This window comes from Xiphophorus couchianus, chromosome 18 (genome assembly GCF_001444195.1).
Source record: "Xiphophorus couchianus chromosome 18, X_couchianus-1.0, whole genome shotgun sequence".
NCBI lineage: Eukaryota > Metazoa > Chordata > Actinopteri > Cyprinodontiformes > Poeciliidae > Xiphophorus > Xiphophorus couchianus.
Genome location: NC_040245.1, coordinates 28267499 through 28286858, shown reverse-complemented (window position 1 = coordinate 28286858; position 19360 = coordinate 28267499). Strand labels below are relative to the sequence as shown.

Here is a 19360-nt window from a genome sequence, read left to right as displayed (position 1 = left end):
TTTCAAAAAATAACGGTCAAAACCCATGCTAATTTTCCAGAAATTTGACGTTAATTTAACTAATTTGACTATAATTAAGTAAAATACATATATTTATTAAATCACTACACCACAGTTTAACATTCCTGACATTTCCAGCGAAATTCAGTTAGAAAAAGCCTCATTAGTTAAGAACGATCTATGCTAGCAAAGAATGCTACTTGTCTTTTTTTTCTACAGCAGTCAGTATTTCTTTAAAACACACACACACACAAAATAAACTAAACAAGTCACTAATGTCTTAGTAATAACTTGCTTTCGTTTATTAAAAAATAAAAGAACGATTTTAACCTTCCAGCTGGTCACCCTGTTGGTGCTTCTCCTGGCCAGGAAACGTCTTTCGCAGGTTTCTTATCCACGGGCTTCTTCAGCAAGTGCGTATTTCAGCAAGCGCTTCTTTAACAAGTTTTGCACAGCAGACTTTTCAACAAGCTCAAACCGTCCGAGGCTGTAAAGGCTCCTTCAGGCGTCTTTCTCAAAAGTCCCGTCGCAAAGGGGAAAGAACTCAGAAGGTCAGCGTCATTTATAGGCTTGAGGATGCTAACGTCGTTTCCATGACATTCATTGACGAACGCACGCACTGGTGCGTCAGAGAAATCGGACTACAAATAATGCAGGTAATGCAAGTATCGCGTTGTCATGTTTATCACTCCGTATGCTGCCACCTACTGGCCAACCAGTCTAAGTTCACAATGACATTTTTGAAACTTACACGACTGATGTGACATTAAATTTCTGCTTTCATTATTAACTATGTCAGTTTCGGACCTTCAAATGGGGAAAACTTCTCTCTGTTGTAAAGCATGGTTTGGAAGAAAAATTCAAATTCAAAATTCAATTCAAAAATACTTTATTGATCCAAAACAGGGGTCACCAACACGGTGCCCGCGGGAACCCGGTTGCCCCAGGGGACAAAAAGGAGACATTTGGAAACTGCTACTTGGATGATTGTACAGCTTAAATAACTCTGAATATAGATTTGATTTAGATTTTTTTAAACTTATCTTTTAAGTCCTTTTGTTCATAGTTTTAAGTCTTTGGCTATTTTGGAAGCAATGTTCTTGAAAGCGATGGACGACCCGGATATCCTTTTGAAGCGGACGCTGTTCAGGGAGAGACGGGGTAGCTTGCAGACCTCCATCTCCCACTGGACCAGGTTCTCGGCCCGCCCGTCGCCATGGACGCAGAGGAGCAGGAAACTCTCTTGCTGTTCGTAGTCGCAGTTGTTGGCGTCGAGCACCTTGCGGATCTCCCTCATGATGTCGCAGGGCTCCATGGAGCTGGTGGTTCTCATATTCCAAGTGAATCTGAGGGAGCGGGGCTTACCCTCTTTAATTTCCCCTTTCTGATCCCCAGGTACATGGCGACTGTGGGGAGAAAGACAAGGGGGAGAGCTTGGCTTAGATTGGCTAAGAATAAATTAAAATCCTGCTGGGATTGTTTGCAACAAATCTTTCACAGAAGTGACTTTTTGTTTCTTTTAGGGGCGGAGGTGAATGAAACTATAAAGTCTAATAAAGCTGAAGTTTTTCATACTGTGACCTGAGCCGCTCTGAGCTCAGTTTATCTTTATGTCACATTTAGGTTGCAGCACAAAGCTGTGGAGCCTTTAACTAGACAAAATGTAGTCAACAGTCATTACAGCTTTTTTTATTTTTTGCTTGTGAAACCAACTTTTCTTTTATTCCAGTTTAACGGTAAAGTTAAATCTTGTTTTAATAATAATAAAAAACAGTTTTAAATAATCTATTACCATATTTACTCGTTACTTTTACTACATTTTGTCTGTGACTTCCAAACTGAGAAAGGGGAAGTAAAAGAAAGTAAAACAGACTGAAGCCATCTCTGAAAAACCCAGAATATCACTGCAACATTAAGATTTGATTCACTGTACATAAATACATTTTTAAAAAGTTCTTTAACTGTCGATAAGATGTTTGAAACATAAACTAGTGATGGGTCCGGTAACACCGATGCGTCGGCGCATGTGTCAAGCTCATAGACCAAAATCAGCGTCGGTGCGCGTATCGTTTTCAGCAAGTCACGTGACCGATACAGGAACTGTTTCGAAATGACACTGGTGCGCCAAACTGTTTATATATGGAAGCCAATCTGTCAACGGGATGCATTTGCCAAAATAATTCTCGATCTTTTACGGTACAGCGTCAACTATGGAGCCTCAAGGCAAACGAAAGGTTTGGTAGTATGGGGCCATTTTAATCTTACGTCAGAAAATAAGGTATTGGTTCTCACTTCGTAGTTGTTTCATCCGGTTCTTTTCAGTTTCTACTCGATCTATCTGAATCCAAATTCAGCTGAAACCGTCTCTTAGTTTACTTTTATATTATGTTCTGCAGGTTAAGTTTTGCATGTTTCTCCTTTGATATTATACATTTCATAATTTTATTCTTAAATTACCCTCCATAAATAAAAATCTTTAGGCAGAAAAAAGGGAAATAAAGACAATCCCGCTATAAATAAATACACAAAAGACATTTCCAGCAAAACACATCCATAAAGATCTGCGTACAAAATATAAAAGAAAAAATGTAAGTTATGTGAACAATATACAGTGTCACTAAAATCTGTTTTATTTAAATAAATTCACCTCCTCAATGCTGAGGCATAGAGCATCAGAATGAAGTCACAGATACGCCTGGATAAACTCAGGTATACAGCCAGTCTACAAATTACTCAGCTGCTTTTTATCAATTATTTCATATAAATGTTTTGTTTACTTCATTTTTTCTACAGCAGGAGAAGTTGTGTCAAAAAAACGGAACAGACTAAATTTCAAAATTTTAGAAAAACTTTTTTTTTTTAACCGAAAATTTGTGGGGAAAAAACAACACCAAAAAAACCCCAGTCCACAAGCATCCTCATTCCAAACACGATCGCTTTCATTTTCATCACTTGGTTCATGTTCACATTACTTATTGACTGTATCGAAGAATATCAAATATATTTTGATTTTAACTGAAGATATGACATTATACAATATATAATATACGATGAAATTAAATGACTTAAATCTTATTGTACAGTCATGGCCAAATGTTTTGAGAATGATTCAAATGTTAATATTTACAAAGTCTACTGCTTCAGTTTTTATAACGGCAATTTGCATATACTCCAGAATGTTATAAAGAGTGATCAGCGTGACAGCAATTAATTGCAAAGTCAATATTTGCCTAGAAAATGAACTTTATCCCCCAAAACACATTTCAGCTTCATTGCAGCCCTGCCTTAAAAGGACCAGCTAACATTGTTTCAGTGATTGCTCCATTAACACAGGTGTGGGTGGTGATGAGGACAGGGCTGGAGATCAATCTGTCATGATTAAGTAAGAATGACACCACTGGACACTTTGAAAAGAGGCTGGTGCTTGGCATCATTGTTTCTCTTCTGTGAACCATGGTTACCCCGAAAGAAACACGTGCAGTCACCATTGCACTGCACAAAAATGGCCTAACAGGAAAGAGAATCGCAGCTAGAAAGATTGCACCTCAGTCAACAATCTATTGCATCATCAAGAACTTCAAGGAGAGAGGTTCCATTGTTGCCAGAAAGGCTCCAGGGCGCCCAAGAAAGACCAGCAAGCGCCAGGACCGTCTCTTAAAAGTGTTTCAGCTGCGGGATCGGGCTACCGGCAGTGCAGAGCTTGCTCAGGAATGGCAGCAGGCAGGTGTGAGTGCATCTGCACGCACTGTGAGGCGGAGACTCTTGGAGCAAGGCCTGGTCTCAAGGAGGGCAGCAAAGAAGCCACTTCTCTCCAGGAAAAACATCAGGGACAGACTGATATTCTGCAAAAGGTACAGGGAGTGGACTGCTGAGGACTGGGGTAAAGTCATTTTCTCTGATGAATCCCCTTTCCGATTGTTTGGGACATCTGGAAAACAGCTTGTTCGGAGAAGACAAGGTGAGCGCTACCACCAGTCTTGTCTCATGCCAACTGTAAAGCATCCTGAAACCATTCATGTGTGGGGTTGCTTCTCAGCCAAGGGAGTCGGCTCTCTCACAGTCTTACCTAAAAAAACAGCCATGAATAAAGAATGGTACCAGAATGTCCTCCGAGAGCAACTTCTCCCAACCGTCCAAGAGCAGTTTGGTGATGAACAATGGCTTTTCCAGCATGATGGCACACCTTGCCATAAAGCAAAGGTGATATCTAACTGGCTCAGGGAACAAAACATAGAGATTTTGGGTCCATGGCCTGGAAACTCCCCTGATCTTAATCCCATTGAAAACTTGTGGTCAATCATCAAGAGACGGGTGGACAAACGAAAACCTAGGAATTCTGACAAAATGCAAGCATTGATTGTGCAAGAATGGACTGCTATCAGTCAGGATTTGGTCCAGAAATTGATTGAGAGCATGCCAGGGAGAATTGCAGAGGTCCTGAAGAAGAGGGGTCAACACTGCAAATATTGACTTGCTGCATTAACTCATTCTGTCATTAAAAACTTTTGTTACTCATAATATGATTGCAATTGTATTTCTGTATGTGATGACAACATCTGACATACACACATGAAAACCAGAGGGCAGCAGATCATGTGAAAATATAATATTTGTGTCATTCTCAATACTTTTGGCCATGATGGTATAGACTAGGTCAGTGGTTCTCAAACTTTTTTCAGTGATGTACCCCCTTAAAAATATATTTTTAGTCAAGTACCCCCTGACACGGGCAAAACATTTTTGGAATATAAAACAGGTACAGTGCTGTAAAATCACTGTCTGACTTATTAAAGCCAAACAACTTATATCAGTGAACCTGACAAATACATCCATATTGCAAACATTGCATGGTTAAACAAAAAAGAAAAGCAGAAGACGGTGACCACCAGGAAGGTATAAAACCAGTCAAAACTGAAATATGCAAAACGTTTCTAATTTATATTGGTCTCTGTAATGGTACAAAATTAAATATATACATAAATAACTAAAATGTGTTCACAGAAATAAATCTATAACTTAATTATAAATAAATTATATTTTGTTTACAAAATAAATTAACTTAATAAAGATTTGCTCACAAAAAAATAAACGTTACCTCTTTTAGGATCAAAAAAAAGAAGATTGCACTTTAATCACTTTGCATTGAACATTTGATTTGATTTGAACAGTATGTAACAGGCAGTGATTTATGAACAGGAAAAAATTACTGAGTACATTTTAGTGAGAAATATGGGCTTGCACCTCACTGAGGATTTTTGTCATTCTTGGTGGCAGGGAGGCAACTGCAGTGATCAAGCTCTTCTCCAGGCACAGTCTGTTTCTTTGCTTTGTTTGGATCAGCATCATTGCTGAGAAGGAGGCCTCACATAAATATGTGGATGCAAAGGGTAGCAGCTGCTCCAAAGCTTTCTGTCCCAGCTCAGGGTGCTCCTGCCTCACACACACCCAAAACTGTGTGAGAGTGGATGCACCAAACTTCATCTGCAGGCCACGGTCAGATGCTACTTCCATCAGTTTTTCCTGATGACTGACAGGAAGCTTGCTTCTGTTTGCTTCAGACAAGAGAAATGGGTTTCTCACCCAATCCAGCTGTGCAGATTTCTCATCCATGTCAGCAAAGTAGGAGTGAAAACCACTGATCAAGTTAACCAAATGTCCCACTATGGCTGCCACATCCTCACTGGAGAGAAACGCATCCAGCTGAGGAAAGCAAGTGAAATCCTCCTGATCACATGCCCTTTTCCACATCTCTGCTTTCTTCAGGAAACCACCCACCTTGTCATACAGGTTCAAGATGCTGGTGTCCTTGCCCTGCAAGGACATATTCAGTTCATTCAGTTTCCTGAATATATCTGCCAGATAGCAAAGCTTTGCAAGCCAGTCCGTGTTCTCAAACAAGGTGGCATGGGGAGATTCGTGCTTTGTCAGGAAGGTGTGCACTTCAGCTCGCAACTCAAATAGCCTGTCCAGTACTCTTCCATGAGACAGCCAGCGCACTTCAGTATGCAGGAGCAGTTCTGTGTTTTTTTTTTATTTTTTAAATATTTGTTTATTGGTTTTTTTTACTATATGTAAACATCAACAAAAGTGAACAAAAACAACCCACCCCAAATAAACAAGGAGCACAGCAGTGTCAACAAAGAATAAAGTTAAAAAAAAAACAAACAAAAAAAAAAAACATACATACAGCCCACATACACAAAGTACAGACAGACATTCCCAGGCAACATTCTAAGTAGTCAAAGCTCCCAGACAGCCAAGCGAACGATATATTAAATGTAAAGAAATAAAAAAAAAAAACAAGTAAATTAATAAGATAAATAAAGATTACAGTCTCTGTAAGAAAGATTGTACTGGGTCCCAGATCCTCCAGAATTTGTCTGACTTTTGATGAAGATCATGAGTCAACTTTTCAACTAAAACAATATCAGAGATTTGTGAAATCCACATATCAACCGTAGGGGCCTGCGGTGCTGTCCATCTCAGTAATATGCATTTCTTGGCCAGAAACAAGAGGATTACAAGCAAATGTTTAGTATCTGCATTATATAGAATTTCCGAAGTATGATTAAAAAGACAGAAGGAGGGAGTTAGTGGGAACCGTTTACCAAAGATCTCTTGTATCACCAGATGAACTGCTTTCCAGAAAACTTGAATACAATTGCAAGACCAAAACAGATGAATAAATGTGCCCCTATGTATTTTGCATTTACGACAAAGATCTAAAGTATCTGGAAACATCCTCCGAAGGTGAACAGGTGTATAATAAGTTCGGTAGAAAAATTTAAAGTTCTGCTCATGTATAGAAACTGAGGTGCAGTTGGGAAAAACCCCAATACAAATTTCCTCCCAATCTGCTAGATCAAACTTCAGCCCTAGATCATGTTCCCACACCAGCTTCATAGCATCGTAAGCTGAGGAGTCAGAGCCAGATAATAAACTATATATCTTGGAGATAAGTCCTTTTGGAGATTTGGTCATGACAATTATATTTTCTAACTCTGACAATCTTGTGCGTAAGCCTCCTGTTCTCCTGAGAGAGTTCACAAAATGACGGATCTGTAGGTATTTATAAAAATCTCTATTAGAAATATTGAAATTGGTCTTAATTTGTTCAAAGGATTTAACAGAGTCAGAGTCCAGTATGTCCAAAATAATTGACAGTCCCCTAGATGACCATTCAGACAAACCAATGTTTCTAATCTCCACTGGTAAATCTGGGTTCAAGGTTAACGACGACCAAGAAGAGAGGATGGGAGAGACATTAAGATGTTTCTTCACATCTCGCCAAGCCAGCAAGGTATTATAAACAATAAAGTTGCTTCTGAGATGGGGTATTTGGTCTATGCCACTTATAAAGAAAAGAGAATTAAGTTTGCTGGGGAAACAGGATTGGGATTCCAGATCTAACCATAAAGAGTTACTTCTATTCATAAACCAATTTGAAATTATTTTAAGTTGTGCTGCCCAATAATAAAGTTGCAGGGATGGTAATGACAGTCCTCCAAGATGTTTTGGCTTAGTTAATATAGAAAACTTAACTCTTGGGTGTTTGTTGTTCCAAACAAAGCGAGATAAATGAGAATTTAGTGACTTGAAGTGTGCAGGAGATAAATAGCAGGGAAGATTTTGATATAAATAGTTAAGTCGCGGGAGAATATTCATTTTTATAATATTGATTCTCCCTAAGAAAGAAGTTGGCAGGGGAGCCCATTTTATTAAATCGTGTTTTATCTTCTGAATTAGAGGTGAATAATTAGCTCCAAAAAGATTATTCAGATCATGTGTAACAAAAATACCCAGATACTTGAAGCCTCTCATAGACATTTGAAAGGGAGATTGCATGAACTGTTCTGGGGGGATGCCGAAAGGGGTGGCGACAGACTTTCCTAAGTTGATTTTGTATCCTGACAAAGCACTAAACGTGGCCGTAGATTCCAAGATAGCTGGGATTGATTTCTCAGGATTGCACACATACAGAAGTACATCATCTGCGAATAGTGAAATTACATGATTTCTACCGCCTATATTGATTCCAGATACATCTGGATTAGTCCTGATAATCTCGGCCACAGGTTCAATAAACAATGTAAACAGTAAGGGTGAGAGGGGGCACCCCTGCCTACAGCCCCTATGAATCTTAAAGGGCTCAGACATCAAGCCATTTGTGTTAACTGAGGCTGTTGGGTCTGAATAAAAGCTTTTAACCAGGTTGATGAAATTTGGGCCCAGACCGAATTTATGTAACACCTGAAAAAGAAACTGCCATTCAACTCGGTCAAAGGCCTTCTCGGCATCAAGGGAAACAATTACTGCAGGCTTTTTGTGAGTGTTAAGGTACTGAACAACGTTAAGAACGCGTCGTATATTGTCTGTGCCATATCTCATTTTTATAAAACCTGCCTGATCTGGGTTTATTATTTTAGGGAGGATATTTTCCAATCTCCGGGCCAAAACTTTTGCCACAATTTTATAATCAACGTTAAGCAAACTAATAGGTCTGAAGGAGGAACAATCCAGGGGACTTTTACCTTCTTTTAAAAGAAGACTGATGGAAGCGTGTCTCCACGAGGGGGGGATGCCATTTCTCAAAATGTCATTAACAGCGGGCATTAATATTGGTTGAATCTCTGGCCAAAATGACTTAAAAAATTCCAATGGAAACCCGTCAGGTCCAGGACACTTTCCGTTTGGCATAGATTTAATTGCAGCCCAAACGTCCTCCGGAGTGATTGCAGCATCTAAAAAAGCACGATCCTCTCCCGTGACAGAAGGTAGAGATATATTGCTCAAATAGGAGGTGATATCTTCTGGGTCAGCCATGTCTGTATTGTATAGAGATGTGTAAAAATCCCGGAAAGTGCTGTTAATAATTATTGGGTCATATGAGACGTCTTCGTTTTGCGTTCTTATCATATTGATTAAGCGACTATTATCTTGATTTTTCAATAAATGAGAAAGCATGTGACTGGACTTATTACCAAATTCATAGTATTTCTGTTTAGTATAAAGTAGTAATTTCTGAACTTGGCGGGTGTAGTCTATATTAAGCTCAGCTTGAACAGCCATTAGTGCCTTTAAATTTGACAATGTTGGTGATTGTGTATTTGTTCTAGTCGAATCACCTCTTTTTCAAGGTTATTTCTTCTCTCCGCTAGAGCCGCTTTTTGGTGAGAGCAGTAAGAAATAAGATGGCCGCGCAAAGTAGCTTTTGCTGCATCCCAGATCATAGCAGAAGATACAGGAGAGTTTTTGTTGTCAAGCCAGAACTGCAATAGGTTATTCCGGACAAAGTTGCAAAAGGATTTATTATCTAAAAAGGAGGTATTGAATTTCCAAGTGAAAGTTCTAGGCATACGTAATACTGGATCAACACTTAAAAATACTGGTGCATGATCTGACAAGACTATGGGGTCTAAGTTACAACTTTGAACTGAGTGTAAAAGCGACTTGGGGATAAAAAAATAATCCAGCCTGGAATAAGAGTTATGGGGATGTGAATAAAATGTATAGTCCCTTGTTTTAGGATGTAAATGTCGCCAAATATCTATCAAACCAGTATCTGTGCATAAGTTTTTTAGGACAGCTGAAGCTTTCGGGTTCGGCAATTTCGCAGAGGAGGACCTATCCAGAGATGCGTTCATTACGCAATTAAAGTCACCAGCCAAAAAACCAATTCCTTTGCAATGATGGTTAAATAATAAGATCATTCGTGACATAAACTGAGGCGAGTCATCATTAGGAGCGTATACATTGAGAATAGTTATATGTTGTCCATGGATCGACCCTGTAATTAGAATAAATCTCCCCTCTGAATCCTTCTCCTCATGCTCCAGAATAAAAGGAAGGTTCTTGTGTATGAGAATGGCCGTACCCTTCTTATTTTGTGAATGGGCGGAAAAATATACATTACCTACCCAGTCCCTTTTAAGTTTCAAATGTTCTGTAGCAGATAACCTAGTTTCTTGTAATAGTGCTATGTCAAGTTTATTTTTTTTCAAGAAAGACAAAACCTTCTTCTTCTTGATCACATGACCCAGTCCCTGTACATTCCAGGTAACAATCCTAAGAGAGCCAGACATACAAACTATAAGGGCAGAAAACAGCTCTTAAACCCTGGGTGTCATATTTGAATAGGTTGGGCTGTACATAGACATTTGTGTATGTATAAAAAAGAGAAAAAACACATTTAGGTTCCTGACATTTAACATAAAAACAAATAAAATAAATAAAATACTGAATCTGCAAACAGCAGCATTCACCCTCCCCTATCCTGTCCCCAAACGACAGAAAAGAACAACCCAAAAAGATGTCACTAACGTTTCCAAACAGCATACAACTCCCGATTCTAAGTTCGATCACAGCGACAACTGGATGCTCAAAACACCATCCGTGGTCCAGGCAAAAAAATGAAATAAGATTTAGCCACACTGAGAGGCCTCCCAACATAGTAAGTTCAAAAAGGAGAAAAAGTGAAAATGTTTTTTAGGTCTCAGCGTGGGTATAAAGTCCATCTTCCTCCAAATTTCCTGAATAAAGCAGGAAAAAAGAAACAATAATAAACAGAATACCTCATTTAAGCGAGTCCAGAAATGCAGCGGCAGCCTCAGATGTATCGAAAAAACGGATTCGCCCCTCATGAAGACATCTGAGGCGAGCGGGATAAGCGAATCCACGGTATTTGTCGCGGCGGATCAGCTCCTTCACCACAGCACCAAATTCTCGCCTTCTCCTCAGGACCTCCGCCGACAGGTCGGGGTAGAATCTCAGTTGAGAGCCGCCATGGAATATGTCACGCTTCTTCTTTGCTGCATTAAGCACAGCCTCTCTGTGCGAATATCTCAAGAAACGAACCAGGATACTTCGTGGTGGTTTATTCGGGGCCGGAGCAGGAGCTAAAGCCCTGTGGGCCCGTTCGATCTCCAATGCTGGATGATCAGCTGGTAAACCGACCAAGGTTGGTAGCATTTCTTGGAGAAAGTCCACAAGAGGAGTGTTGCCCTCTACTTTCTCTGGTAAGTTAATGATTTTTAAGTTTTTACGCCGACCACGGTTCTCCAAGTCATCTATTTTTAGCTGTAGCTGTTCCACCATCTTCTCCGTTAAATAAATAAACTATGCTTGTCCCGTGGGCGCCGAGGCTGTCCTCTGTCCCGGAGATTCTCCCCTCGGCCTCCTCCATGCGTTTTTCCAAGTCCGCCGCTCTGCTAGAGAGCAGCGACAGGGAGCTCTCGACCGAACCGACAGAGGCCCTTAAATCGCCCAATGCGACATCAATAGTATCGAGTCGGGTGCCGATGGATGCATCCATATTTTTCATCCGGGAGGCCAACGACTTTACCTCAGATAAAATCAGCTCCATTGTAGTTTGGTCGGCTAGCTCCGAGACGCTAGCATTAGCCTCACCCTGACTTGATTCCTTCGGAACGGTTTTCTTCTTGGTGGAAGAACCCGGCGGGGAAAAAATTGGGAAATCTTTTTCACGTTGTGATCGAGGCATCCCCGAAATGTTTCAAAGTAGACAAGAACGAGTTTAACTGGAGGAAGATGTAAAATTATTTTTAGCCTGGAGCGGAGAAGAGCCTCAAGCGTCCATCTTGGTCCGGACCCACGTGATCTCCCAGTTCTGTGTTTTTAATGTATCCGCTGATATTTTGTCCAGCATAGTTTCGGCCAATACAACAGCAGCGGGGAGCAGTAGGTCTTCCGCTATGGTGAACGGTTTTTTGGCTTTAGCAACGAGCAAAGACACCTTTGGGGCTTCTTACGCGGGTAAGAAGCCCCCAGGGCTTTGGCTGATGTAGTGGAGGCTTTTCGCATTGTGGCTTGGGATGACTTGAACTCAGAAAGTTTTCTCCTGAAGATCTCCGGTGGCATCCAATGTGACATCCATGTTTTGTGGTGAGATGCCGCTGGAGGTGTGCCAGCTTCATGCTAGCGTTGGCTAATTTCTCCCCGCAAAAAAAACACAGTGCCTGGGGGTGGGGGGGTCAGAGATCGTGGACGTAAATCCCATTAAACCATACTTTTCCATGTATGTTCTGTACTTCGTCGGCTCTGGTTTTGCCTTCTTTTTCACTTTTTCTGTACTTTCAGCAGCATTGCTGCTACGCTTTAGCCACGTCTCCATAGTTACAGTGTAATCATGATAATGACAGGTTGTTGACGAGTGCCCTGGGTCCTTGGGTCAAACTAACTTGGTGGGGGGGTCCATTTTATTTTAAAGGATATTGAAACTAAATACTGAATATAAAATTCAGTGCATGAACAACACACATTTATATTTTATCGAACTTTTTACAAAATAATTTTTCCCAAGACTTATTATGAGGAGCCTACTGATTTTTTAAAGATATTTTGAAAAGCTTCACGTACCCCCTGCAGTACCTCCACGTACCCCCAGGGGTACGCGTACCCCCATTTGAGAACCACTGGACTAGGGCATCAAATCAGTCTGTGAACTGTGTTGCCTGTAGGGATTTTTAATGTCCAGCAGGTGTCAGTATTCAGTGACACAGTATAGACGCGGTATCAATACAGTTTTACTATGGGTCAAAACGATACATGACGCCTCATTTACCCATCACTAACATAAACATCTTCATACCTGACAATTGGAGATTAAAAACTTATTTCTGATAGGAAATGACAATTTCAAAGTAACTAAACTATTTATAACATTCCTCAATAATCAATAAAAAAATATTGACTGACTTTAAAGCACTCAAACGTTTTTAAATCTATTTTTATTTCTGATTAGCTCTTTCCATGTTTCCTCATGTAGCAGAAGCTCCACGTCTTCTTACTAATTTATAAGATCAAAGGGATTCCTTCAAAACATGTATTTTACATAACAGTATAAAATCTTTTTGTAACTTCAGTATTCTAATGTATATTAGTTTTATTTGAAATAAATCTACTTTGTTTGTCTTTTGTGTCATTTTGATTTGAAACCCCAGTAATTATTGGCTTAACATTTAAATCTATTTATTTAGTAAATAACACAAAGAAATTCTGGTCGTTTCTTCTTCTCTGGCTTTACAAACCAGAGAAGAAACAAGCAAAAAAAAAAACATTTCTACTTTTCATATCCTTTTTTTTTAATTACCAAAATTTGACATTTTAAAATAGTTTTTACTAAAAACCTCCACCGCTTTCTGGGTTTTTCATAGATCATGTAAAGGAATATTTTTGGAGAATCTCAACAGAAACCGGAGACATTTCAGCAGAATTAAAGCAGACTTTGAATCTTCAGCTAGCATGCAGCGTTAGCAGAGCGGCACGTCACACAGCCATGCAACCGCAGCAACAAAGCTGCAACAACACACTGCTGCAACTCCTACACACTCAGGGCAAAGCAGCGCGGGCCTGACGCTACATGGGAAGCGGTGTGTGTGTGTGTGTGTGTGTTGGGGGGCAGCAGGTATAAGCTCACCTTGAGCCCTCAAGTCTCCCGTTTCTCTCAAACTCGGTTGAGACTCTGAGGCGCCGTGAGAAAATTCACACGGGGAGTCCGAGGAGAAGAAAACAACAAAACAGATTGTGGATTGTGCACAACACAAATCATTTCTCACCAATTTCAGTGAATGGAAGAGAAAAGAAAAGAGAAATAAAGTGTGTGACGGAATACGTTAGCGACGGTGTGAGCCACCACCAACACGTCACTGAGCAGATGAAGCGGCCGGGTTTGCAGTCAGCGTTTGCTGCCTCAAGTTAACGTTAGCTTCCAAGTCTCAGTTTCTTACAATGTAATGTTATTTAATTGTATTTCACAAATTACTTCAGGAGCATAACGAGGTGCAAAGCGTTTGTTAGCATGAGCTATTTTCACAAAACCCTTCAAAGGTGAACGTTGAACGTGTTTGGAGATTTGAGGACATGAGCTAATTCAAGCGACACCGGTTTCCTTGACCGGTGGTTCCGTTTGGCCAGCAAAATAGCCGCTACAAACTCAACCCCTACCTTCTCCGAAGCTTGACTTTTTTGGTTCAAACTAGCTTCAACCAGTCTGCATTTCTACGTCAAATAAATGCTGCTTTTAATGCCGCTGGAAGTGACAGCTACTGCGTTCATGGGCAACGCACGTGGTGTTGTTTTCAACGGAAGTGACGTGAAAAGGCCCGGATGATGATCACCCGGCGACGAAAGACCCCGGATGCTTCACCTACGTAGTCAGTGGAGAACGGCGGTGACGTCAAAATGCTAAGAGATATATTAATAGTAGCGCCGTTCTATAGCGGGCTGCACAGTGGCTCAGTCCGTAAGGTTGTTGCCTTACAGTCGAAAGGTTGTGGGTTCGCTTCCCATAACTACTGTAGGAGTTTGCATGTTCTCCCTGTGCATGCGTGGGTTTCCTCCGGGTACTCCGGTTTCCTCCCACATTTCAAAAACATGACAACAAGGTAAGAGTTCATTGGTCACTCCAAATTCTCCCTAGGTGTGAGTGTGTTCCCCTTAGATAGAAATGGATGAATGGAAAATAAAATTTTTTTTAATGATTTATGTTAATCGCCATATAGAGACGTAATAAATTCAGATGCTTTGACTCGCCAGTAAGCGCTTTGCTCTCCTCCCACAGAGCCTCCTTCCCAGTTTTTTGCCAGGTGACTGTTGAGGAGTTTGTCCATGGACAAACAGCAAATAGGAGCTTTGTTGGGGGTTTTCTACGGCAAAATTAACAACAACGAATCAAAAGTTATTCAGTTCTTTTTGCTTGATTTGAAAAATATGCACAATTTGATGAATCGTTTTTTTCCCATTGTGAAACCAACTTTTTTTTAGCTAAGGCTAGGCTAACAGACACTAAAGGTGTGAGAAGCTTCTTACCACAAGAAGGATCGATCAGCGATTAGTGCGTCGTTAAGCGCATCATTCAAGAGCGCATTAGTAAGCGGCTGGTGTGCAGCGCCAGCAAACAGCGAGGTGTGAACCGGAAGGAAAACATGATGTCTACCAGGTGAGGGCAAGTACATCCAAGTACACCTCTTTTTTTTATTTATTTTTTTTTATTAAACAAACAGTATACAAAGACTCGTTGAGGTATACGAACATTGCAACATAGGTAGAAAAAATAAACAAAAAACAAGGGGCTAAGACTAAAGATAAGCACATAAACAGTGAGGCAAATGAATAACAACAGAGCAAGATTTTAAAACAAAAGAAAAGTAGAGATACTGGCAGTTACTTTTTTTTGCAGAAATAGATTTCAAATGTTTCAATGAGGTGTAATACAATTTAAATTGGTTAAGAAAAAAATCAAAACAAGGTGTAGAACCTCTCCATTTACAGCAGTGTATATGATATTTAACAAGCAAGAAGACAATATTTACCATGTCAGATATTTGACTATCAAGGCCATCAACATAGTATTATAATAATATCTCTGGGATGTCTTCAATTTTAAGGGACAACCAGTTTTTAATGTCTCTCCATAGTTTAAAAGAAAAAGGACAGGGAAAAAAAAGATGATTAAGGGATTCTTCTGGACATTCACAAAAGGCACAACAGGTTGAATCAAATTTAAATCTTTTGTGCAAAAATTCAGCCACTGGGTAAAAATTGTGAGAGATTTTGAAGTGAGTTTCTTTAACCTTTGGTGAAATCGGCCATTTTACATCCTTGGAGAACGCCTTCTTTATAATAGACAGATTGGTTGTTGTCAAGATACTATCATTAAATAATTTAGATTTGAAGGCAGTCACAAGCATAACATTATTGCACTTTCTATCAGTCACACTATATTCTCCAATTTTCAATTTGGGTAAAGATGAAATAACATTTGAATATCTTAAGGTGTTTTGGATGAGATGGATCAGAGCTACAGGAATAGCTTTGCATACTTTTAGATATTCATTACAAGTACAGTTCAGATCAAATTTGTTGGTAAAATCTCTATGATCTAACAAAACACCATTACTATCCATTAAGTCAGTTACAAATAAAATACCTTTTTCATACCAGTCAGTTTTAAAAATAGATTTTCTATTTATTAATATTGATCTGTTATTCCACACAACGGATCCATGTGGGGTAAAATTGTGGGTAAATATCATTTTCCAAAAAAGTAAAACTTGCTTGTGAAAATTAGACAGTGCAATATTAATCTTGGTTAATTCAAAATCACATTTAAGCAAGAAATCCAAGCCACCAAGCTTATTAAATATAGATTTAGGGATATGTCCCTCACCAAGGACAGCGTGTGAGGATCCTGTTTTGTCATCCCCCGTCCTCAGTCCCTCGTATAGAATGGCGCATAAACTTCCTGTTTTGTTATCCCCTATCCTCAGTCCCTCACCAAGGACGTCGTGTGGGGATCCTGGTCTGTCATCCCCCGTCCTCAGTCCCTCGTATAGAATGCCACGTAAACGTCCTGTTTTGTCATCCCCTGTCCTCAGTCCCTCAAGAGGGACGATGCAAGAGGATCCTTTTCTCTCATCCCCTGACGTCAGTCCCTCACCATTGGCGCACTGTGAAGATCCCGTTTTGTCACCCCGCGTTTTCAGTCCTTCACCATCAACACACCGTGAATATCCAACTTTGTCATCCCCTGACTACCGTTTCCGGATGGAGACTGAAAAGGACATAGAAGAGGAACCGACACCTTCAACATCTGGTGGAACTACAGCAAGAGCGAGTTCCAGACACATGTGGTTTAGACCTCGCTACGTTTCAAGTGACTCTGATTAGATTGGGATCCGTAAAAACTGAGGACCTATGTGGAAAGTCACATTAGGACATATCATCATTTCTCTGTTTTTTTTTTGTTTTATTAAAGCCAATGGGTTTCTAGCAAGCCTGTGAAAGTCTTAGGTAGCGCCTTGCACCGGGGCTTTTCTTTATCCCGCTGCTAGAAGTAGCATTTTAGATGTTGAGGATTCTGGCAGGACTCAGGAAGCCTTAGGTAGCACCTTGCACCGGAGTTTTCTTCGTCTTTGTGTCTTCCTCTCATCTTCCCCATGTTTCAGGGTGAAATAGCGGTTCTTCCCCACGCGGTGCTCTCCGATATAGTAAATTATTCTATTCTGTTCCTCCACTAATCCACTCTCCAAGGTTTTAATCTTTCAGGTTTTTGCTGCTCATCGCTGGATCCTTTCGTCGTCGTCCATGTGGTTCCTGTCCTTCTGGACCCCTTGTTTTTCACACTGCTTGTAAGTTTTTCCACATTCACCTGATACTGCTTGCCTATAGTTTATATGGCCAATAGCATGTTCATGTGTTACAACACAGAAAAATCACAAAAGAAGAATAGACATTAAAAAAATACCCGACCCAAGTTCAGACTTCTCAGATTTCTGATTCTCTGATCATCCCAGGTTGGATCTCCTCCACCTTAATCCTCCACCTTCAGCACCACCAGTCAGGTGGAGGAAGATAAGAGAACCCAGTTGACAAAAAAAAGTAAGAAAACTTATTTTCATTTTAAATATGGATGAAATTGAGCTCAAATTTCAAAATTGTTCTTCCTTCTGTCCACATATGTTCTATTTGTTAACCCTGTTGTCTTTTCTCTGGATTTCATTTCTACATCAACTCATGTCACATGACATGAGTTGACCAACAATTAAAGCAGAAGACCAGCGCCGCCTGTAATCCTCCACGGCCAGGTGGAGGAAGATAAGAGAACCCAGTTGACAAAAAAAGTAAGAACATTTATATCTACGCAACATGACTAATCATTTCAAATATAGCTGCAGAGAGCTGAGCTGAAAGTTAGAAACTGTCGCTGTCTGCTGTCCATGCATATTTTCCTCCCTAACTTTATCTTCTCTCTTTATTTCATTTCTCTGTGAACTCATGTGATGACTGGAGTTGACCAACAATTAAAGCAGAAGAAGACCTGCTCCACCTGCTGATCTACTGGTTGTAACAGCTTGTGGGAAAGGTGAGGACATGATGATGACTTTGATCAGAAAGTCTCTTCCAATGATCCGTGATTTAGACAGAGATTAAGGAATGTGTGTCTGATCATGTGATGATTCGCCAGCATCACTGGACCAATCAGGAGAGAGAAGACGGAGAGGACTGAGGACTAAAACGAAAATACTCTGCCTGCCAAAAAAGGCAGACGATCCAATGGCCCCAGGTTTACACACCATCTGCTGGTACTAAATACATTTTTGACAACCTTAACTTTTCAGCCATTCTATAGTTGAGATTATTTTCTTAATTATTCAAGAATTGAAACCTTGGTTTTCCTTCCTGTTAGATCATATAAGCAAAACAATAAACAAATTTTAACGTGCAAAAAGTTTATTTACAGTGAGCAACGCTAAAACACTTTTATACATACAGTGCAGTAAACAATTCTCAGTAAATTCCCCCCCGTTGTGACAGGTTTGAGGCAGACTGACCGCTGGGGAGATGGACCTCACCTGGCACCATTACTCTGGATGTAACAGGTAGGTGAGCAGAAACTGAAGCTGCTGAGACATCTCAGAAAAGTTTCAGCATTTAATGACGTGCGTTGGACTCTGCGTTTCTCAAATTTGTTCTTCTGTTTCTTTAGCTCGACTCTCCTGTCCATTAAAACATCAATGACTCGAGAAGCGGACAGCGAGGTTTCTGGTGCCTGGCTGGAGACGAGATTCTGATTATTCAAGGGCCAAAAGAAAACATCAGAATAAATAGTTAGAAGGCAGATTTGTTTTCTATTTGTTGTTGTTTTCATTATTAATGCTCCATAACTCTTGAGTTGAATAAAATGTTCTTCTTTCAATCTGTTATTTCTGGAGTCTTTTTATTTGAACCATAATCATTTTTGGAAACGTTATATATTAAAGGAACGCCCACATTTTTAATAGAACTTCATAACTGATCAAAGCACAAACTGGAGAACAGGTTTAAAAGAAATTTTTATTTTTTTATTTTTAGTGTAAATTCATTTGTAGTTACATAAATACAAAATTCACATCTTAAAAACAAACACAAGCCAGTCACACTGAAGAAGTTTCCTGATGTTGACCTTCGACCCTTAGCTTCAACTGATTCACTGAAGGGTTGGGTAGAAATGTTACCCAGAGAATGCTCTTTTTCCTCATGGACCCATAACCAATGAAACAAACTGGAAGAACTGGAAGCTGAACCAGTTGGTGGATCAAGTCGGTCAACTCCAAGTAGCCAACACCGATCGCCTTTGAAGCTTCACAGCTCTGACTCTGACTTATGAAAACCTTTCCTCCAGTTTGAGCCGAGACTGTGGAAGGTTTTTTTTTTTACGGCCTGCTGCTTCTTCAGTTGCTGTGAACCAGAGTGACAAACAGGAGGAGTGAGCAGAGAGAGACGGCGCCAGTCAGGACGGCTTTCACCAGCAACACCGTCCAGCTGCCCGGCATGAAGACATGAGACGGACATTACCGGCAAA

At 40.2% G+C, this 19360-nt stretch overlaps 1 protein-coding gene and 1 long non-coding RNA gene across 5 annotated transcripts; one reads left to right on the top strand and one right to left on the bottom strand.

The window, feature by feature from the left end:
- Positions 1 to 872: 872 nt before the first annotated feature.
- On the bottom strand, positions 873 to 14972 carry LOC114162052 (MAP/microtubule affinity-regulating kinase 3-like). The gene is made up of 2 exons (XM_028045803.1): positions 14827 to 14972; positions 873 to 1406 (listed from the first exon to the last, which is right to left on the bottom strand). The coding sequence occupies exons 1-2, from the start codon at positions 14970 to 14972 to the stop codon at positions 1061 to 1063; spliced, it is 492 nt and encodes a 163-aa protein (XP_027901604.1). The 3' UTR covers positions 873 to 1060.
- Positions 14973 to 17322: 2350 nt separating this feature from the next.
- On the top strand, positions 17323 to 18607 carry LOC114133301 (uncharacterized). Of its 4 annotated transcripts, none has more exons than XR_003593152.1 (5): positions 17323 to 17360; positions 17604 to 17881; positions 17984 to 18101; positions 18334 to 18398; positions 18506 to 18607. It is a non-coding gene; the product is annotated as an uncharacterized LOC114133301 (long non-coding RNA). The 4 variants fall into 4 exon arrangements; XR_003593151.1 differs by lacking the exon at positions 17323 to 17360 and having other exon boundaries at positions 17388 to 17639; positions 17809 to 17881; XR_003593153.1 differs by lacking the exon at positions 17323 to 17360 and having other exon boundaries at positions 17385 to 17881; positions 18334 to 18402.
- The last annotated feature ends 753 nt before the right edge of the window (positions 18608 to 19360 follow it).

Coding starts and splice junctions, on each gene's coding strand:
- LOC114162052 (XM_028045803.1), bottom strand. CDS start 14,972: ATGTACTTGCCCTCACCTGGTAGACATCATGTTTTCCTTCCGGTTCAC. Junction 1,407..14,826: donor GCTGATCGATCCTTCTTGTG/GTAAGAAGCTTC, acceptor TTCTCCCCACAG/TCGCCATGTACCTGGGGATC.